Source organism: Borostomias antarcticus (assembly GCF_949987555.1).
Source record: "Borostomias antarcticus genome assembly, chromosome: 6".
NCBI classification, from domain to species: Eukaryota; Metazoa; Chordata; class Actinopteri; order Stomiiformes; family Stomiidae; genus Borostomias; species Borostomias antarcticus.
The window spans coordinates 235,634-257,500 of NC_140239.1; the positions used below are offsets into that span (position 1 = coordinate 235,634).

At 48.6% G+C, this 21,867-nt stretch overlaps 1 protein-coding gene across 2 annotated transcripts in view; it reads left to right on the forward strand.

Annotated features, from left to right (window-relative positions):
• Nucleotides 1-21,867, forward strand: part of slc20a2 (solute carrier family 20 member 2) — a 64,879-nt gene that overhangs the window by 35,063 nt on the left and 7,949 nt on the right. Inside the window, exons 2-10 of one of the 2 annotated variants that reach the window (XM_084439786.1) lie at nt 485-554; nt 10,234-10,819; nt 11,439-11,579; nt 12,285-12,370; nt 15,129-15,225; nt 15,621-15,740; nt 18,056-18,277; nt 19,237-19,882; nt 20,201-20,386. In XM_084439786.1, the coding sequence (XP_084295912.1) occupies nt 10,531-10,819; nt 11,439-11,579; nt 12,285-12,370; nt 15,129-15,225; nt 15,621-15,740; nt 18,056-18,277; nt 19,237-19,882; nt 20,201-20,386 (1,787 nt within the window). In that variant the 5' untranslated portion in view covers nt 485-554; nt 10,234-10,530. The remainder of the gene's footprint in view (nt 1-484; nt 555-10,233; nt 10,820-11,438; nt 11,580-12,284; nt 12,371-15,128; nt 15,226-15,620; nt 15,741-18,055; nt 18,278-19,236; nt 19,883-20,200; nt 20,387-21,867) is intronic. The other variant, XM_084439785.1, reaches the window with a different exon arrangement.

Below are 21,867 nucleotides of genomic sequence, written 5' to 3' on the forward strand. Positions count from 1 at the left end.
CCTGCTCCTCCCCACCCCCTCCTCCACACACACACACACACACACCCCTCCTCTTTCCTCCAACCCCCTCCCCTGACGGTATTCCTAGCGCACCATTGGCTGCCTCCCGTCTGTCTCTCCATCCTCCCCGCGTGCAGTTAGCCAGTCAGGGGAGACCCTGCCCCTCCGCGGCGTGTGATTGGTCTGCGTCGTGGTGATGCAGATGCGGATGCCTTCCTTTAAGAGGCAGTCTAGACTGGGCTGGATGTGCTGCCTCTAGACCGCAACACCACGACAACCTGCTGATTCCGCTGGCTCTCTCAGCCTTTCTCTCTCTTTCTACCTCTCCCCCTCTCTTTCTTTCCCTCCCCCTCTCTCCCTCTCATCCCTTCTGTTTGTCTACTCAGTCACCCTTATCCTCACTCAGCACTTGATTCTTCCATCTCGTCCTCTTTTTTCCCCCTCATTTGAACCTGCCGTCTCTCTCTCTCTCTCTCTCCTGCAGTATCCCTTCTTCCTCTTCTCTTCACGTTCCTGCTTGTCTCTGATGTGAGGAGGAGTTTCCTGGTCTGAAGGTGAGTGGAGCTGGCTGAATGACATGCTGTCATTTTCCTCCCCTCTCTCTCTCCTTCTCTCTCTCTCTCATTGTACCTGTCCTCTCTCTCTCTCTCTCTCTCTCTAATTGTACCTGTCCTCTCTCTCTCTCTCTCTCTCTCTCTCTCTCTCATTGTACCTGTCCTCTGTCGGAGGTGGAGGTTATTGGAGGAGCTGTACCCCCCCCCCTTTGGGGGTGCTGAAATCATGTTACCCTGTACCCTGTACCCTGAACCCTGAACCCTGAACCCTGTACCCTGTACCCTGTACCCTGAACCCTGTACCCTGTACCCTGTACCCTGAACCCTGTACCCTGTACCCTGAACCCTGAACCCTGTACCCCCATCCGCTGATGTGGACCATCTATGATGCTTTGGGAGTCATCAGCTGATGGCGTGTGTGTGTGTGTGTGTGTACACATGCATGCGCAAAAGCTCGGGCCCCTTGTGGCGGTGTGTGTGGTGTGTGTGGTGTGTGTGTGGTGTGTGTGGTGTGTGTGTGTGTGTGTGTGTGTGTGTGTGTGTGTGTGTGTGTGTGTGTGTGTGTGCTGACGGTCGGTGGCGCAGTGACGCCTCAGGCAGATACACCAGCATCACCCTGGATACCAGCAGCAAACCATTAAATAAACACGTCATTTAATTAACACTCACTGACTTCTTTTTCTAAATTGACACCAGTGATCCAACTGTCTGTCATTGTCTGTTGCGTTGAGTAGTTTGCAGGGGGGGGTCCTGAAATGTGTAACGTTATTCTGTGCAGCATGAATCTTTTTAAAACGAGCAGTGATCTGTTCATGAATATGTTTTTATAGGAGAAATGACAGCTTCATTTAATGAGGTCTCTTCTGACCAGTGTTCAGGGTGCTGGGTTCTCATCCCAGAACATGCTGGGTTCTCATCCCAGAACATCTGACCAGTGTTCAGGGTGCTGGGTTCTCATCCCAGAACATGCTGGGTTCTCATCCCAGAACATCTGACCAGTGTTCAGGGTGCTGGGTTCTCATCCCAGAACATGCTGGGTTCTCATCCCAGAACATCTGTTTTATATAACAGCTCTTCACTTTCAAGACTCACAAAGAGGCCATGACCTGAACTTGTGAAGTCTACACAACATAAAAAGGTAATAAGAGTTCAAGCTGATGTTATGACAGCCAATGAGGCCCAGTTTGTCGAGGCAGAAGAATAAAACAGCGTTGTTGTTCAAAATAATAAAATAGCGTTGTTGTTAGGGTTATTAATTGTTGTTCAACTCCACCAGCGTCCACGAATGATAAGTACTGAACACATGTGAACATGTTGTCCCCCACCCATTATGCATGTTCCCTTGTGCTATCAAGCCCCCTGCTTCTCATTAGGTGTTTTTATACAGAGACCCCACTATATTGCCCTATAGAAGACCCCTCCATTGTCTGGCTTTGTTTATAATGAGCAAAAGAAAGACGGCATAATGTGATTTTATATAGAATGCAGGTAATCTGGAATCGTGAGGCATGTCCCTTAGATACAACATTCACTAGTTGTTAAACAAGTCCATTCACCTGTATGGTCAAAAGTCCTATAATGTATGTTGAAATACAGACATATCTAGCAGTACTAAACACCTCAAGCTCTATTCTCTGTGGATGTAGAAAGTATATGGTTTCCCGAGTAAACTTGTCTGAGACTATACTGAGACACCTAAATGTACTATTCAATGGAAAAATGCATTGGAAAGGGTTCTGGTACTACGGGGGACTGACAGACTCACTCACTCACTCACTCACTCACTCTGACTCACTCACTCTCTGACTCACTCACTCACTCACTCACTCACTCACTCACTCACTCTGACTCACTCTCTGACTCACTCACTCACTCTCTGACTCACTCACTCACTCTGACTCACTCACTCTCTGACTCACTCACTCACTCACTCACTCACTCTGACTCACTCACTCTCTGACTCACTCACTCACTCACTCACTCACTCTGACTCACTCACTCTCAGACTCACTCACTCACTCACTCACTCACTCTGACTCACTCACTCTCTGACTCACTCACTCACTCACTCTGACTCACTCACTCTCTGACTCACTCACTCACTCTCTGACTCACTCACTCACTCACTCTGACTCACTCACTCTCTGACTCACTCACTCACTCACTCACTCACTCACTCACTCTGACTCACTCACTCTCTGACTCACTCACTCACTCACTCACTCTCTGACTCACTCACTCTCTGACTCACTCACTCACTCTCTGACTCACTCACTCACTCACTCACTCACTCTCTGACTCACTCACTCACTCTGACTCACTCACTCTCTGACTCACTCACTCTCTGACTCACTCACTCTCTGACTCACTCACTCTCTGACTCACTCACTCACTCACTCACTCACTCTCTGACTCACTCTCTGACACTCACTCACTCACTCTGACTCACTCACTCTCTGACTCACTCACTCACTCTCTGACTCACTCACTCACTCTCTGACTCACTCACTCTCTGACTCACTCACTCACTCACTCACTCACTCTCTGACTCACTCACTCTCTGACTCACTCACTCACTCACTCACTCACTCACTCACTCACTCACTCACTCTCTGACTCACTCACTCACTCTCTGACTCACTCACTCTCTGACTCACTCACTCACTCACTCACTCACTCTCTGACTCACTCACTCACTCACTCACTCTCTGACTCACTCACTCTCTGACTCACTCACTCACTCACTCACTCACTCACTCACTCACTCACTCACTCTCTGACTCACTCACTCACTCACTCACTCACTCACTCACTCATGACGTGACACCGGCCAACCTAAAGTCCCCCCCTTCGGGTGTCGCCGGGTGGGGGACAACCAGAGTACCTTAGAACCAGAGTACCTTAGAACCAGAGTACCTTAGAACCAGAGGACCTTAGAACCAGAGGACCTTAGCTAAATGGTTTTCAATCCAATATGAGTTTAAGCCTTATCTTTAAAGTGGTAATCTTTAACTTTTCAGTTTAGTTATTTTGGCGACACCTAGGGTAATTACATGTGTGTGTTTAGACTGTAACCAAACAGACAGCCTGTTCTGTGGCCCAGAGCACCTCCTTCATTTTAACCACTGATATTTTAATTCACTACTGTATTTACTTTCAAATAAATGCTTACATTTCAGACCAAACAAAAAACATGTTGTGCCTCTAAGCCGGCTCAGTAGATAAATGTAAACTAGGAAAGTCCACTCCACTCACACCGCAACTGTGTGGCCCTGACCTGACCTAACCCTAACCCTAACCCTAAACCTAACCCTGACCCTAACCCTAACCCTAACCCTAACCCTGACCCTGACCCTAACCCTAACCCTGACCACTTGCATCATGGGCGATGTGCTTCTTTACTCTCATCACTTGCTAGAGACGAAAAAGAGATTGAGGACATGAACTGAATTGAGGCTAATGAGTTAAAAATGACTTCGTCAATCAGAACCAATCCATGGAAAATCCAGTTTCCCAGATGCAGATTGATCCTAGTCCAGAAGTACAGTAATAAACTATTTTGATGGAGAATCTCCATTGCCATGGTTACTCTAGTACCAGTAGGCCTAATCTAGTCTAGTACCAGTAGGCCTAATCTAGTCTAGTACCAGTAGGTTTAATCTAGTCTAGTACCAGTAGGCCTAATCTAGTCTAGTACCAGTAGGCCTAATCTAGTCTAGTACCAGTAGGCCTAATCTAGTCTAGTACCAGTAGGCCTAATCTAGTCTAGTACCAGTAGGCCTAATCTAGTCTAGTACCAGTAGGTTTAATCTAGTCTAGTACCAGTAGGCCTAATCTAATCTAGTACCAGTAGGTCTAGTCTAGTACCAGTAGGTCTAATCTAGTCTAGTACCAGTAGGTCTAATCTAGTCTAGTACCAGTAGGCCTAATCTAGTCTAGTACCAGTAGGCCTAATCTAGTCTAGTACCAGTAGGCCTAATCTAGTCTAGTACCAGTAGGCCTAATCTAGTCTAGTACCAGTAGGCCTAATCTAGTCTAGTACCAGTAGGCCTAATCTAGTCTAGTACCAGTCGGCCTAATCTAGTCTAGTACCAGTCGGCCTAATCTAGTCTAGTACCAGTAGGTTTAATCTAGTCTAGTACCAGTAGGCCTAATCTAGTCTAGTACCAGTAGGCCTAATCTAGTCTAGTACCAGTAGGTTTAATCTAGTCTAGTACCAGTAGGCCTAATCTAGTCTAGTACCAGTAGGCCTAATCTAGTCTAGTACCAGTAGGTCTAATCTAGTCTAGTACCAGTAGGTTTAATCTAGTCTAGTACCAGTAGGTCTAATCTAGTCTAGTACCAGTAGGCCTAATCTAGTCTAGTACCAGTAGGTTTAATCTAGTCTAGTACCAGTAGGCCTAATCTAGTCTAGTACCAGTAGGTCTAATCTAGTCTAGTACCAGTAGGTCTAATCTAGTCTAGTACCAGTAGGCCTAATCTAGTCTAGTACCAGTAGGCCTAATCTAGTCTAGTACCAGTAGGTCTAATCTATGGTGCAGGTCAGGATTTGTTCTCAACTTTCTACAATGGCTCAATCTGATGTGTCCTTGAATTCAGCTGGACAGGACATCCGTCTCAGGCTGGACAGGACATCCGTCTCAGGCTGGACAGGACATCCGTCTCAGGCTGGACAGGACATCCGTCTCAGGCTGGACAGGACATCCGTCTCAGGCTGGACAGGACATCCGTCTCAGGCTGGACAGGACATCCGTCTCAGGCTGGACAGGACATCCGTCCCCCTGAGGAGCTGAAGAACCTTGAGCTAGCCCCTTTAGTCCAGTCCTCCTGGTGTAGCTATTCAAGAGTCCATAGATCAGCCTTTGCAGTGTTCTAGTAAAGCTGTCTTCATGCCTTCATGTGTGTGTTCCTATAGCTGCGCTGGTGGAGCTGCTCAGGAATGCTGCTCATTTCAACACTGGTCGAGCTGGACAGCATTCGGCCCACTGGTGGTTATGTAACCATGGAACTCATTGTGAGGTTGTGAATGCAGCCTTCGAGAAATGTTAAGGTTTTGTTATCTTGATGAAATAACCGAGTTGATATAAATCTCTCTATCTCTCTCTCTCTCTCATCTAGGGGTGTGTACTGTATGGTAACCCTAACCCAGTACACACTGTATGGTAACCCTAACCCTAACCCAGTACACACTGTATGGTAACCCTAACCCTAACCCTAACCCAGTACACACTGTATGGTAGAGATCAGCTGAAACACTGTAGAATTTCCATGAGCTAGTATTGATCAGGCCAATCTGAGGTCTCAGAAATGTGTTGCAATCATGGGTTTAATTCTGAGCTGCATTACTTGGTACACAGCTGCTTAAATACACAGATACTTTGGGTAGCGCTGTCACAATTACAGTACAATATAGTATTGTATAATAATAGAAACAATTGCGATTAACAATGTTGTTGTCGAAATAAAAAAAACAAGAATTTTACATTGAGTTGGAGATGTCATGCGCACATGATTTTTAGTTTTTTTTTTTTTAGGGTTGAATCCATGCTCCCAGACCCGAGCCAACAGTTTGGTGTAGTTACTTGCTATATATATATAATCTCTCTCTCTGTCTCTCTCTCTCTCTCTCTCTCTCTCTCTCTATATATATATATATATATATTGGGACGGCTGTGGCTTAGGACGTAGCATGTTGCTGTGCGTTTATTTTGTGTAATCTTACCATATTAGTAACCGTTGTATAAAAGCAATAAACTACTTGAGACCGTGGGTGGGAGTGATTTTAAAACAGCTAGGGGGGTTTTAGGGGTGGGGGGGGGGGGGGGGGGGTTAGGCGTTACAGTGATTTTAAAACAGCTAGGGGGGTTTTAGGGGTGGGGGGTGGGGTTAGGCGTTACAGTGATTTTAGAACAGCTAGGGGGGGGGGGGTTAGGAACTCCGCTTTATGTGATGCCCAACAACACCCCCTAGCTGTTGGCTGAGGTGCTGGAGGGCAGAACAGAGGTTCATACCTGTCATACCCCGTTTTCTAACTTGTCACTCCTACAGTTTTTAAGCTACATGGATATATTATATCTTAAAATGTTCATCTGGATTCATACAGTGTAAATATCTAAGCTGTGACATTTATACTTCTTGAGATATAAATGTCTGAAGTCAGCCATGCTTTCTTCATGCCTGCCCTCGAGTGCTGGTGTGCAATGGTGTCGGTGACTCCTGATTGATCTCATGTGACGAACGGAAATGCACATGGACACGGACACGCACATGGACACGGACACGGACACGCACATGGACACGGACACGCACATGGACACGCACATGGACACGGACACGCACATGGACACGGACACGCACATGGACACGGACATGCACATGGACACGTTGCGTACATAGAAGCGGCTGCACTCCTAAAAACAAGTATTTTGAGGAGAATGGGAGATTTGTAACACATTAAGAAATTGTCTAATGGTTTCCTCCACTATGAGGGAGGGATCTAGTAGCTAAACATGAGTAGTTTTTCTACAGGGTGTTTGATACTTGTAATTAATTATTTCTTGAGACATAGAACAATTGTATGTATTGTAAAACTTAAAACACACCCTAAGAATTTATGAATTAATTTTGCCTGTATTTCAGTTTCTCAAGTGTTGGGGGTGCATTCTCAGGAAGTGTGTGTGCACGTGCGCGCGTGTGTGCGTGTGTGTGTGTGTGTGTGTGTGTATGTGAGAGAGAGAGAGAGATAAGTGAATGAATGCATGTGCTTTCATGCATGTGTATTTTATAGGTGTATCAGTTAACTGGAGGGCTGAGGGTTCTAGAATGGTTCTAGAGTCGGCTGCAGCTGTCATGTTCACTGATTCCATGTTTAGAAAACTGTGGACCTGACAATCCCCTGTGGCGGACACACACACACACACACACACACACACATACAAACACAAAACACATACACACACACCAAAGTTCACAAGTTTACCAGCTTGTATGTACGAATAACAAATTGCATGTGTTTCAACATGCTCCGCTTTTGCTGTATGGCATCTCTGGTTCTGCCCTGTATGTGGGGCAAAGTGTGGCATGCGGTCTTCATGTGGTCCTGATATATTCCAGTGTTCCTGTAATACTTACACCTCTAAGCCACCAGGGTAAGCAGCGCTGACCGAGCCACTTGACCCTTGCTTGCTAAGCAGCAACCTGCATGAATGCACCCAGACTCTGGGTCAAGGTTCAAGGTGGTTTATTTATCATCTTATACAAGATATAGGTGCCATGTACATTGAAACAAGTCCATATCACAATATTTATTGGACAATCCACACATACAGTATGGCATCCAGCTTGCCCCCCCTGGCTGGGTGGGTGCTTGGTGTTGCGTTGGTGGAACAGTGTCTGTGTTGCGTCAGTAGAACGATGTCTGTGCGTTTGACCTTTTAGAAGTGTTTCTGGATATCTGCGCTGTGGAGGGAGGCGGGGCTCTGCGCTGTGGAGGGAGGCGGGGCTCTGCGCTGTGGAGGGAGGCGGGGCTCTGCGCTGTGGAGGGAGGCGGGGCTCTGCGCTGTGGAGGGAGGCGGGGCTCTGCGCTGTGGAGGGAGGCGGGGCTCTGTGGAGGGAGGCGGGGCTCTGGCACAATGTTTAGAAAGCAGCTCTGTCTCCCCACATGACCAGGATCACAGCACACAATCAGTTAATGCCTGGAGAATGTGTTAGTCTGTCTCACAGGCTTGGTGTAGTTGAAACCTGGAGAATGTGTTAGTCTGTCTCACAGGCTTGGTGTAGTTGAAACCTGGAGAATGTGTTACTCTGTCTCACAGGCTTGGTGTAGTTGAAACATTTTGCAACGTTAACCTCTATAAATTAACTGACCATTTGGCCCAGTTAAAGAGGGGGTAAAGAGAAGCCATTTTGTGTTGATGTGGAATTTGGGTTTCCATCACAGGGTTAAAGATGTTGGGGGTGAAGAACCCCGCTGCCTGGTCCACGCTGTCTCACTGCCTGGTCCACGCTGTCTCACTGCCTGGTCCACGCTGTCTCACTGCCTGGTCCACGCTGTCTCACTGCCTGGCCCACGCTGTCTCACTGCCTGGTCCACGCTGTCTCACTGCCTGGTCCACGCTGTCTCACTGCCTGGCCCACGCTGTCTCACTGCCTGGTCCACGCTGTGTCACTGACCCCAGCTTTCACAGCCAAACACTGCTATTGTGGGCTGGCTCTGGACTAAACAGGCGGTCCGGAACCTTCTGGGGCCTCCGGGTGAAAATGTTTGTGTTGTCCTGTTCCCATAATCCTTTGCCTGTTGCTCCCCGAACTGCTTTGTTGATCAGCTCTTGGGCAGATATACTGCTGACGCTGTCCAGTCTGCTGCTAAGTACACGTCTCTTCTCATAAACATCTCAAACCTTTTAGCTGAAATGTCTAGGTATAACACAGTGCTGGATTTAAGTTGTTTGTCCCAGATGCTCCATAATTAAGGCTGGAAATACGCTTGGGATGATTGACTATACTGCCAATGTTCAGCTTCACTGTGGAGAACTTCAAGAGTGACACAAAGTTGTGTGTTGATTCTCCTCCCCAGTCTGAGCTTAGTGTAAACATGTTGCAGCTTTCGTTGCTACCACGTTGTAGTCTTAAATCCAGTCCATAAACACGCCTACTTAGCGAAGTAAAGCCCCTGATTTGACCCCTGGTGTTGAACTTAAAAAGTTATTTTGAAAACTCATGGGTTCTGTTGACTCTTGCTCGGAAAGAACCTCAGCTATTGTGCTGTGTGAAGGGGAAAAATGAGCAGTTTACACAGTAATCCTAACCTGCATGTGAAAATCACTTTTGTAGAATTGACCTTAGTCAACATCTAATGGACTGGAACCACTGGTGCTAGAACGTGGAGATGAAAAACATGTATTATAAGGTTGTGCATGGTGGTTGAATTCAGAAGGCCATTTTTCTTAGATTCTGTTAGAAGAGGCGTCTCCGTACGTCTGACTCTAGAGAAATCACAGTCCAATCGGCTGTGGCTCAGGAGGCTAACTAGCTGTGCTGTGGCTCAGGAGGCTAACTAGCTGTGCTGTGGCTCAGGAGGCTAACTAGCTGTGCTGTGCTGTCAGATGCTATCTGGAGACCTAGCAAAGGAAAAATTGTTGAAATCGGATCGGGTCTTTGGGAGACGTCAGCTGCCCTCTTGTGTGGGGAAAAGGTGTTAATATGCTACTCTGACCTGCTTGCACCTTATTCTGAGCACAGCGTTCTTTTTATAGCAGCGTTCTGACCATCCGTGTTCCGCGAAAAAGCTTGATCATATTTATTTGAAGTGCAGAAAGTGATTTCCTATTGTCCACCTGAGCTGTCCCTCTAGGCTGACCTGACGTTGACGTATGCTCTGTCCATCGCTCTTATCTCCCTCCCTCTCTCTTTTACCACCCCTCCCCTTTCTCCCTCCCTCCCTCCTTCACTGACACACTCACTCCTCCTTCACTCAATCACTGTTCTTTCACTCCTCCTGTCCTCCTCCTGTCTTCTGCCTTTCTCCTGCTCCTCCTTCACTGCGTGTGTCAGTAGTTCTCACAGGCCTCCAAGTCAGTGGCGTTCTTTTGCCGTGTGCTTGTTATTGTAGTGTGCTTGTTATTGTAGTGTGCTTGTTATGTAAGTAACCTCTGACCATTCTCTTGTGTTTGGGTGGCAGGCGAGGGAACGGTGCGGACGGACTCTCGTCTTGTGGTGCCAAGCTATGGAATGCCCCCTTCACCAACCACCACTGGTCTGCAATCCTCGGACTGAGCTCCAGACGTTTAGTTAGCAGGCGTGCTTCTCCCCTCGAACTTTTTAACGACCAGGGGACGAAGAAGGAGGAAGCCAATCTTCTCCGAGAGCACAGCGGCGCCTCGTTTTTAGATTAGTTCCTTGTTTTCTCTCTCTCTCTCTCTCTCTCTCTCTCTCTTCCTCTCGTTTGTGGATTTTGTCGGTCCTACCCCAAACCAAGATGGATCTGGAGCCGTACCTGTGGATGGTGATCTTGGGCTTCATCATAGCCTTCATCCTGGCGTTCTCTGTGGGGGCCAATGACGTGGCCAACTCGTTTGGGACGGCGGTGGGCTCGGGCGTGGTCACCCTGCGGCAGGCCTGCATCCTGGCCTCCATCTTTGAGACGCTGGGCTCCATGCTGCTGGGGGCCAAGGTGGGTGAGACCATTCGGACGGGCATCATCGACGTCAGCCTCTACAACGAAACGGTGCCGGTGCTGATGGCGGGTGAGGTCAGCGCCATGGTGGGTAAGGACCAACTGCTTTCTTCATCTCATTTGACTTTCCTTCATCTATATTTTTACTCGGTTGCCCCCATTTTGTGTAGCGTATTTGAACTCCCTTGTTTTATTTCAGTTAGTTCCTTGATGAGGTCCAGTGACTGTCGCGGTTGAATGCACATCTAGAGTGTTGGAGCGTGTGTGTGTGTGTGTGTGTGTGTGTGTGTGTGTGTGTGTGTGTGTGTGTGTGTGTGTGTGTGTGTGTGTGTGTGTGTGTGTGTGTGTGTGTGTGTGTGTGTGTGTGTGTGTGTGTGTGTGTGTGTGTGTGTGTGTGTGTGTGTGTGCTGACGGTCGGTGGCGCGGTGACGCCTGTGTGTGTGTGCGCTACTCCCCTGATCCAAAAACGACTGTTGTTGAAAAAAATGTCAAGACACATATAGTATTATGAAAAACTAGACAAATGTAAATGCCAGTCATGGACCAGTCATGGACCAGTTGAGTACGTAGAGAACATGTAGCAGGAAGACCGTTTCTCTGGCTGAGGGAGTCAGAGAGGCCTTATCTCAATGTTCTGTGATCATATCTGGAGAGAGAGGTTGCGAGAGCAAGTCAGAAATTGATCTCTCTCCCCCTCCTCTCCTCCTCAGGTTCGGCAGTGTGGCAGCTCATCGCCTCCTTCCTGAAATTGCCAATCTCTGGAACACATTGCATTGTGGGATCGACTATTGGTTTCTCCATGGTGGCTATAGGCACCAAGGGTGTACAGTGGATGCAGCTAGTTAAAATTGGTGAGTGTAGACTGAGTAGTGTGTGTGTGTGTGTGTGTGTGTGTGTGTGTGTGTGGGGGGGGGGGGGGGGGGGGGGTGTGTGGGTGTGGGTGTGTGTGGGGGGGGGTGTGTGTGGGTGTGGGTGTGTGTGGGGGGGGGGGGGGGTGTGTGTGGGTGTGGGTGTGTGTGTGTGTGTGTGTGTGTGTGTGTGTGTGTGTGTGGGAGGGGGTGTGGGGGGGGGGGGGTGTGTGTGTGTGTGTGTGTGGAGGGGTGTGGGTGTGTGTGGGGGGGGGGGGTGTGTGTGGGTGTGTGTGTGTGTGTGTGTGTGTGTGTGTGTGTGTGTGTGTGTGTGGGGGGGGGGGGGGGGGGGTGTGGGTGTGTGGGGGGGGGTGTGTGTGGGGGGGGGTGTGTGTGGGTGTGGGTGTGTGTGTGTGTGTGTGTGTGGGGGGGGGTGTGTGTGGGTGTGTGTGTGTGTGTGTGTGTGTGGGGGGGGGTGTGTGTGGGTGTGTGTGTGTGGGGGGTGTGTGTGGGTGTGTGTGTGTGTGTGTGTGTGTGTGGGGGGGGTGTGTGGGTGTGGGTGTGTGTGTGTGTGTGTGTGTGGGGGGGGGTGTGTGTGGGTGTGTGTGTGTGTGTGTGTGTGGGGGGGGGTGTGTGTGGGTGTGGGTGTGGCTGTACACGGCTGCTCTGTTCACTCATCTGTTCTTACTCGCTCTTTCTCTCCTCCAGTTTCATCCTGGTTCATCTCTCCTCTACTTTCTGGACTCATGTCTGGACTCCTTTTCTTCCTCATCAGACACTTCATCCTGAATAAGGTGGGATCACACACACACACACACACACACACACACACACACAGCAAATTAACAGTCACACACTAATCACACACACTGTCACATCTTTACATCACACCCACACACATGCACTCACACTGAGAATTATCCAAAGAACATCAGCAGATATCACATTTACAGCTAAATCTCAGTGATGTAATGTGCACGGCCCATTGTACAGTATTATTAGAGAATCTCACCTGAAAGGACACTTTTTGACTGAAAGAGGCTCTAGAGTGTGACTTCCTGTTTGATGAGGCAGGGAGCAGACGTGAGTGGGGGGTTCTGGTTCTGGCTCAGCGTTCCATATAGAAATCTAACAAACTGTCTGCACCTTTAAGACCAATTCGCATGCCTGTGCTTATATAAAGGTACAGCAGTGCAGTGAGCTACCCAAAGCAGAAACAGCCGATGACAGCAACTTGAGCGTCGATAACGCTGAGCCATTCGCCCAGAACGACCTGCAGGCTCTGCTCAGTAAGGAGCCTGGTAGCTTCTTCTTTTCAAGCCGACATGGCTGGTTGATACAACAACAACAGAATCCCTGAAGGTGCTGGTTTACTCACTGGGACATCGTTCAACAGCCGTCCCACTAAAACCAAAGCTTTGGTGGGTGGAAACCTCGAAAAACTCACTGAGATGGAAGCCACTGTTAAGTTTACATTACAGTCATTTAGCTGACACTTTTATCCAAAGCGACTTGCAATACTGTCTCAGGGTTAGTAGTAGAACCTGCAGTCTCAGGGTTAGTAGTAGAACCTGCAGTCTCAGGGTTAGTAGTAGAACCTGCAGTCTCAGGGTTAGTAGTAGAACCTGCAGTTTCAGGGTTAGTAGAATAACCTGCAGTCTCAGGGTTAGTAGTAGAACCTGCAGTCTCAGGGTTAGTAGTAGAACCTGCAGTCTCAGGGTTAGTAGTAGAACCTGCAGTCTCAGGGTTAGTAGTAGAACCTGCAGTTTCAGGGTTAGTAGTAGAACCTGCAGTCTCAGCCTCTCTTCTGTGACGATGGAGGGATGAGAGAAACGTTGCAAGAACCTGGAGTCTGTAGTAGAAGAACCTGTAGTCTGTAGTAGTAGAACCTGGAGTCTGTAGTAGTAGAACCCGGAGTCTGTAGTAGTAGAACCTGGAGTCTGTAGCAGAAGAACCTGGAGTCTGTAGTAGTAGAACCTGGAGTCTGTAGTAGTAGAACCCGGAGTCTGTAGTAGTAGAACCTTGAGTCTGTAGTTGAAGAACCTGCAGTCTCAGGGTTAGTAGTAGAACCTGCAGTCTCAGGGTTAGTAGTAGAACCTGCAGTCTCAGCCTCTCTTCTGTGACGATGTAGGGCTGAGAGAAACGTTGCAAGAACCTGGAGTCTGTAGTAGTAGAACCCGGAGTCTGTAGTAGTAGAACCTGGAGTCTGTAGTAGTAGAACCCGGAGTCTGTAGTAGAAGAACCCGGAGTCTGTAGTAGTAGAACCTGGAGTCTGTAGTAGTAGAACCCGGAGTCTGTAGTAGAAGAACCCGGAGTCTGTAGTAGTAGAACCTACCCAATTAAACCTAACCCAATTTAAAAAAAAAAAGTATTCTCATTTGTAATTTTGTACTGTTTATTTTCTATTTTCTTAGATATGATCCATCCTGTTTTATTTTGTTTATATAATTTTTTTTATATACCATTTACTAATAAGCTATGTTTTTATTTATTTTCTTATTGTGTAAAGCACTGTGTGCTACGTTTGCTTGTAAGATCATGTGCTAATAAATAAAATGTGACTTTGACGTTAGCTCCCAAATGTTTATATGGCCACCTGAGCCAGGCTCGTGATATCCTACTAGAGGCCTAGCATAGCCTGCACCCACAGCCCAGGAGGCTACTAGAGGCCTAGCATAGCCTGCACCCACAGCCCAGGAGGCTACTAGAGGCCTAGCATAGCCTGCACCCACAGCCCAGGAGGCTACTAGAGGCCTAGCATAGCCTGCACCCACAGCCCAGGAGGCTACTAGAGGCCCTGCTCTGCATATCACTCCTTTTTTAAAGTATTTTTCATGGGCAGTCCTTCTCCTTCGGTATATGCTCTCAGGATGAGAGGTCAAAGTGCGAGAGCTGGTCAGACAGCCTGCATGCTCATAAGTATTGTGTCACTGAGTTGCCATGCAGGCTTCGACACAGCGCTGACTCACTCGTGGGCTGCTTTCTCGGGGCACCTTGTCCTGGATGAAAATGTTCCATTCATGACTGGTTCTGCGGGAGAACATTCATGACTGGTTCTGAGAGAGAGTGTAATTTAGTCCAGGGTTTCCTTGATCTTTCTCTGGGAAACCAGCCGCCGGGGGCAGAGCTGTATATAAATGAATCCTAATTAGACCTTGAAATCACCGTCAACATATCTTCAGAGGAAACTAGTTATTAGTCCTGGTCCTGGACCTTGAGACCAACCTCACCACCACTCCTTGAGATTAAGCCTGATTTTTGTGACAGGAAACTTGTATTTGATCTTTGTCTTAGTAGTTTATCCATCATCGTCTATACTAACTGATGCTACCAAAGTGTTACACTACTTCCCTCACAATACATGAGCAGCCAGTGATGTCCTCCATTTTGTGTTGAAACACTTCCACTTCCCTTCATGCAAATTTACATTTACATGTCATTTTTCCACCCAACCAGTCAAATTGTCTCTAAGACAGGACAAATTAGGCGATGTAGTTTCAGTGATTGTTTGGCATGTCTACGCTCCTGAAGCCTGTTTCCATGTGTCTCCAGGACGACTCTGTCCCCAACGGCCTCAGAGCCCTGCCGCTGTTCTACGCCACCACCATCGGGATCAACGCCTTCTCCATCCTGTACACTGGAGCGCCACGTAAGGGGGTTAGGGTTAGGGTTAGTTAGTTTATGACCATCCTGTACACTGGAGCACCACGTAAGGGGGTTAGGGTTAGTTAGTTAGTTAGTTTATGACCATCTGTCCAATACTGCCTTGATCACTGCTCCAGAGAGAAACTGATATTCTGATTTGTTTTCTATAGTTGTTTCATCAGATTATAACCCTAACTCTAACCCTATATACAGTAGGCCTATAGCATGCTGTATGTATAGCAGTAGCGAGCCACATTGCTATGCGCTTTCATTATGAGCCACAAAGGCTTATCCCAAACAGGTTTAAAAATGAAATTGCTCATCTGTTGTTTGAATGTTCTATTGTATTTCAGCGTATGAAATAAATGTTAAAATGTAACTTGTGTTTGTTGGTGTCAGTGTTGGGCCTGGAAATGCTCCCGGTCTGGGCCATCTTCCTCATCACGCTGGCCGGCGCTTTGGTCTGTGCTGCCATCGTCTGGATATTCGTCTGCCCTTGGATGAGAAGGAAAATAGCGGGTAGGTATCCCTTACCGCTTTGTGTGTGTGTCTGTGCGTGTGTGTGTGTGTGTGTATGAGTGAGTGTTTTTATGGGACGCGTTGGTGCGAACATGCCTGTTTTACGCAGAGTACCAGTGTGGTGTCCGTGCCGGCCCTGTGGAGCCTCTCTCTGCGTGTCTCTCTGCGTGTCTCTCTCTCACGAGGTCCAGAGGCTCTGGGGCTCTGAACCCTAACAGGCCGAGTTCCTGTCCCTCAGCTCAGCACTCTACGCTTTCAAACTAGTGTGATGTTTACACCTGTCGTTAGTGAAACATCTGAAACAGCCATATTAAACCAGCACAGATCCTATACAGGCCCACGGCGCTCAGACACGCCCTCTAGAGGCCATCTGACGAAGCGCATCACCTCAGTGAGCGAAGCGCCACCTCTTAAAGCGTTACCTGACTGCCGGCCTGACCTGAATTGGGCTTGGGATGCCCACAGCGCAGTGCTGTTCCTTTAATAAGGGCCGTCATTAGGACTCCACTGAAATGCGACCACCATCCAGTAGTGACTGTCCATCCACAGCTATGTATGTATTTTTTGGCAGTGCCACTGTTGCTTGCTTGGTAAATTATTTTCACACACATTGTCTGAAAATGTATTTTTCTCTTTATCAGCCAGTGATGGAGGCAGCAGAGAGTCAGCCCTGTTTATCAGCCAGTGAGAGAGGCAGCAGAGAGTCAGCCCTGTTTATCAGCCAGTGATGGAGGCAGCAGAGAGTCAGCCCTGTTTATCAGCCAGTGATGGAGGCAGCAGAGAGTCAGCCCTGTTTATCAGCCAGTGATGGAGGCAGCAGAGAGTCAGCCCTGTTTATCAGCCAGTGAGAGAGGCAGCAGAGAGTCAGCCCTGTTTATCAGCCAGTGATGGAGGCAGCAGAGAGTCAGCCCTGTTTATCAGCCAGTGATGGAGGCAGCAGAGAGTCAGCCCTGTTTATCAGCCAGTGATGGAGGCAGCAGAGAGTCAGCCCTGTCAGCACTGGTATCAGGTTTCTCTCAGGATCAGCTGACTCTCATGGTTCTGTTATGGAATGCTGCAGGGACTCTACAAACACAAGCCTGTAACAGGAATTTGGTTTGAACTTTAATTTAACACTCTTAATCACAGGGCCAAAACCAGTTTTTACTGGACCAGACCACGAGGCCAGCCTACAATAGGTCCGTTAGGTCTGTTACTGACGGACTGACTGACGCCATTGTTAAAACATGCATGCGCAAAAAGAAAGGTATGCAAGTTACACAAACAATACTCCATTAATTTTGATTTGGTTTCAACAACGCTAGGTAGTAAGAAACTTTATTTTCTCAGCAACCGAACCACTGCTCAGGAAATGTACTATATTTCATAATTGAAATCAGTCGCGTTTCGAGAAATCCTTACGTGACCTAACAGTAACTAATCTCTCACAAGCTTGGCATGCATGCAACTTTAAGATCACTAAAGCACACTGCGCACGCAAGTCAAAACTGACCGCAAATTCAACTGATAATTATACTGTACCTGCTCAATGTATAACTTTAGCCTACCGTAGTTAGCTAGCTAAAGTCATATCGATATGCTAGCTTTAGCTAACCTTGCACTGGAAATGCTTTCCAGATTCAGCTTTACCTAGCTAGGCGTTTATGAAATCAATGAGAAATGTGTAGGAAAAGACAGCGAACGGTGTGGATGTGTATGAACGGCAGACTGTGAGTAATGTTGGTGAGTAACATTAGTGAGTAACGTCAGTGAGTAGGCTAAGGTTAGTGAGTAACGTCAGTGAGTAATGTTAGTGAGTAATGTTAGTGAGTAACGTCAGTGAGTAATGTTAGTGAGTAATGTTAGTGAGTAATGTTAGTGAGTAATGTTAGTGAGTAATGTTGGTGAGTAATGTTAGTGAGTAATGTTAGTGAGTAATGTTAGTGAGTAATGTTAGTGAGTAATGTTAGTGAGTAATGTTAGTCAGTAATGTTAGTGAGTAAGGTTATGTGGGTCGTGGGTCTTGTTCTTAGATCTGGGTTAGGGTTAGGGTTAAGGTTAGGGTTAAGGTTAGGGTTAGGGTTAGGGTTAGGGTTAAGGTTAGGCTAACTCCTGTACTCCACTTTGGATTTGAAACTATACAATTACAGAAGTATACAGTTAGTATATTGAAGTCCAGGCTGCCATGGTATTTGCATGCATATCGGGGTGATACTGTACATAGTCCCCCATGTCAAAATCATCTTTGTGTGTGTGTGTGTGTGTGTGTGTGTGTGTGTGTGTGCATAATGTAACAGCCCTTTGTTTTCCCTCCCGCTCTCCCACGCCCCCTGCAGGCCGTCTGAAGAAGGAGCAGGCCCTGTCCAGGATCTCTGACGAGAGCCTGGACAAGATCCCAGAGGAGGAGGAGGAGTCCCCCGTCTTCAAGGAGCTCCCGGGCGCCAAGGGGACGGACGAGGCCGTGCTCCCGCTGACCGGCAGGGCCGGGGGGGACTCCAGCGGGGAGCTCAACAGCCTGGCCAACGGAGGCACCGTGCTGCCCAACGGCAGGGTTTACGGTGAGAACACGGCCCCATTGATCCGGCCAATAGCAGGGCTCGCACACCGCACATGATGGATGGATGGATGTATGGATGGATAAGATGGATAAGATGGATGGATGGATGGATGGATGGATGGATGGATGGATGGATGGATGGATGGATGGATGGATGGATGGATGGATAAGATTGATGGATGGATGGATGGATGGATGGATGGATGGATGGATGGATGGATGGATGGATGGATGGATGGATGGATGGATGGATGGATGGATGGATGGATGGGTGGGTGGATGGATGGATGGATGGATGGATGGATGGATGGATGGATAAGATGGATGGATGGATGGATGGATGGATGGATGGATGTATATATGGATGGATGGATGGATGGATGGATGGATGGATGGATGGATGGATGGATGGATGGATGGATGGATGGATGGATGGATGGATGGAAAAGGCACAGTAGGCACAAAGCACACAAAGGGCAGCACAAAAAAGCACAATGAATAAATATAAAAGGCACAGTCAGGTACTATTTACAGGAGGGACAGCAACAGTCTACAGTCTCTGCTGCACTGCTACAACTGGCTGCAACTCTCGTGGCGCCATCTTGTTATTCTGATAATTAGGTGGGCAAGGTAGAGGTTTATGTGCAGTGATGTCTACATTTTTATTTGTTTGAGTTGTTAAATGTGGCCAGGATAGATGAGGTAGATGGTGTTGGATGCTCTTGTGTTACAACTAGCCCCTAACTACACTAGCCCCTAACTACACTAGCCCCTAACTACACTAGCCCCTAACTACACTAGCCCCTAACTACACTAGCCCCTAACTACACTAGCCCCTAACCCGTTGAACAGTGCTTTTCTCAAAGGAAGCGATCAAAATGGGCCAGAGATGTTAGGATGCATGTTTCTTTCCCTGTCTTTAAACTTCGCTTCCTTCTCCGTCTCCTCCCCAATTCTCAGGCCGCACCCACTCCATGACCAACGGCTGCCTCAAGTCGCCGGTGGCCAACGGTAGCTTCACCTTCGATGGCCACATGCGCAGCGACGGCCAGGTGTACCACACGGTGCACAAGGACTCAGGCCTCTACAAGGACCTGCTCCACAAGATCCACCTGGGCCGCCTGGACGACGACCGCACCAGCCCCGCCCCCCCCGACAACAACTACCGCCTGCTGCGCCGCAACAACAGCTACACCTGCTACACGGCCGCCATCTGTGGCATGCCGGTCCAACCGCTGCTGCGCTCCGAGTCGCGGGAGGCGCGCGAGGACAGCGAGAAGCTGGTGGGCGAGGGCGGGCGCGAGCGCGGCAGCAGCGTGTCCTACTCTAAGAAGCGCGTGCGCTACGACAGCTACTCGTCCTACTGCAACGCGGTGGCGGAGGCGGAGATCGAGGCGGAGGAGGGCGGCGTGGAGATGAAGCTGGCCACGGATCTGGGCGGGGAGGAGGAGGGGGGGGGCGGGCCGCCGGCGCCGGAGCCGCTGGACGATGTGGCGGAGGAGGACAAGGAGGACAAGGACAAGCCGGAGGTGTTCCTGCTCTTCCACTTCCTGCAGATCCTCACCGCCTGCTTCGGCTCCTTCGCCCACGGAGGCAATGACGTCAGGTACTGCGCCCCTAAACCTGCCCCTAACCCTGACCCACCCCTAACCCTAACCCTGCCCCTAACCCTAACCCTAACCCTGCCCCTAACCCTAACCCTGCCCCTAACCCTAACCCTAACCCTAACCCTGACCCAGGATCAACTAGCCACCACTTTGGAAACTTGACACATTTTGAAATGTGTATATATATATATATATATATATATATATATATACACACACACGCACGCAAATATATTTTTTATTTATTTCTATATATTTATATTTAAATGAACTGAAAAAGCCAAAAACCCTGTAACCCCCGTCCATCCCTCCTGCAGTAACGCCATCGGGCCCTTGGTGGCGCTGTGGATGATCTATGAGCAGGGTGGCGTGATGCAGGACGCGGCCACGCCCATCTGGCTGCTGCTCTACGGGGGCGTGGGCATCTGCGCCGGGCTCTGGGTGTGGGGTCGCAGGGTCATCCAGACCATGGGCAAGGACCTGACCCCCATCACGCCCTCCAGGTGAGCCCGCCACCAAACCTGGGGGGGTGTGTGTGTAGGGTTAGGGTTAGGGTATGTGTGTGTGTGGGGGGGGTGATCATAATGTACGTGGGGGGGGGGGTATGTGTGTGTGTGTAGGGTAGGTGTGTGTGTGGGTTGATCATAATGCACGTGGGTGCAGTTGGAAGTATGCGGTTGTGTATTAGAACTACATGCTGACACGTTAGCATGTTTACACATCCATCCCTCTAGGTGTGAACATGTACACATTCATTCATGAAAACTGATTCAATGTATATTAGATACATTTAGGATTCATGAACAGACATTCAGACACTCACTCACTCACTCACTCACTCACTCACTCACTCACTCACTCACTCACTCACTCACTCACTCACTCACTCACTCACTCATTGTCATTGACTCATAACCTGCATGATGTGCATGGAGACCTTTTCTATAGCCAGTCCACAGCATCTTTAGAACCCTAACATCATACCCAGTCCTAGGTTTAGAACCCTAACCCCATACCCAGTCCTAGGTTTAGAACCCTAACCCCATACCCAGTCCTAGGTTTAGAACCCTAACCCCATACCCAGTCCTAGGTTTAGAACCCTAACATCATACCCAGTCCTAGGTTTAGAACCCTAACCCCATACCCAGTCCTAGGTTTAGAACCCTAACCCCATACCCAGTCCTAGGTTTAGAACCCTAACCCCATACCCAGTCCTAGGTTTAGAACCCTAACCCCATACCCAGTCCTAGGTTTAGAACCCTAACCCCATACCCAGTCCTAGGTTTAGAACCCTAACCCCATACCCAGTCCTAGGTTTAGAACCCTAACTCCATACCCAGTCCTAGGTTTAGAACCCTAACCCCATACCCAGTCCTAGGTTTAGAACCCTAACCCTATACCCAGTCCTAGGTTTAGAACCCTAACCCCATACCCAGTCCTAGGTTTAGAACCCTAACCCCAGTCCTAGGTTTAGAACCCTAACCCTATACCCAGTCCTAGGTTTAGAACCCTAACCCCATACCCAGTCCTAGGTTTAGAACCCTAACTCCATACCCAGTCCTAGGTTTAGAACCCTAACCCCATACCCAGTCCTAGGTTTAGAACCCTAACCCCATACCCAGTCCTAGGTTTAGAACCCTAACCCCATACCCAGTCCTAGGTTTAGAACCCTAACCCCATACCCAGTCCTAGGTTTAGAACCCTAACTCCATACCCAGTCCTAGGTTTAGAACCCTAACCCCATACCCAGTCCTAGGTTTAGAACCCTAATCCCAGTCCTAGGTTTAGAACCCTAACCCCATACCCAGTCCTAGGTTTAGAACCCTAACCCTATACCCAGTCCTAGGTTTAGAACCCTAACCCCATACCCAGTCCTAGGTTTAGAACCCTAACCCCATACCCAGTCCTAGGTTTAGAACCCTAACCCCATACCCAGTCCTAGGTTTAGAACCCTAACCCCATACCCAGTCCTAGGTTTAGAACC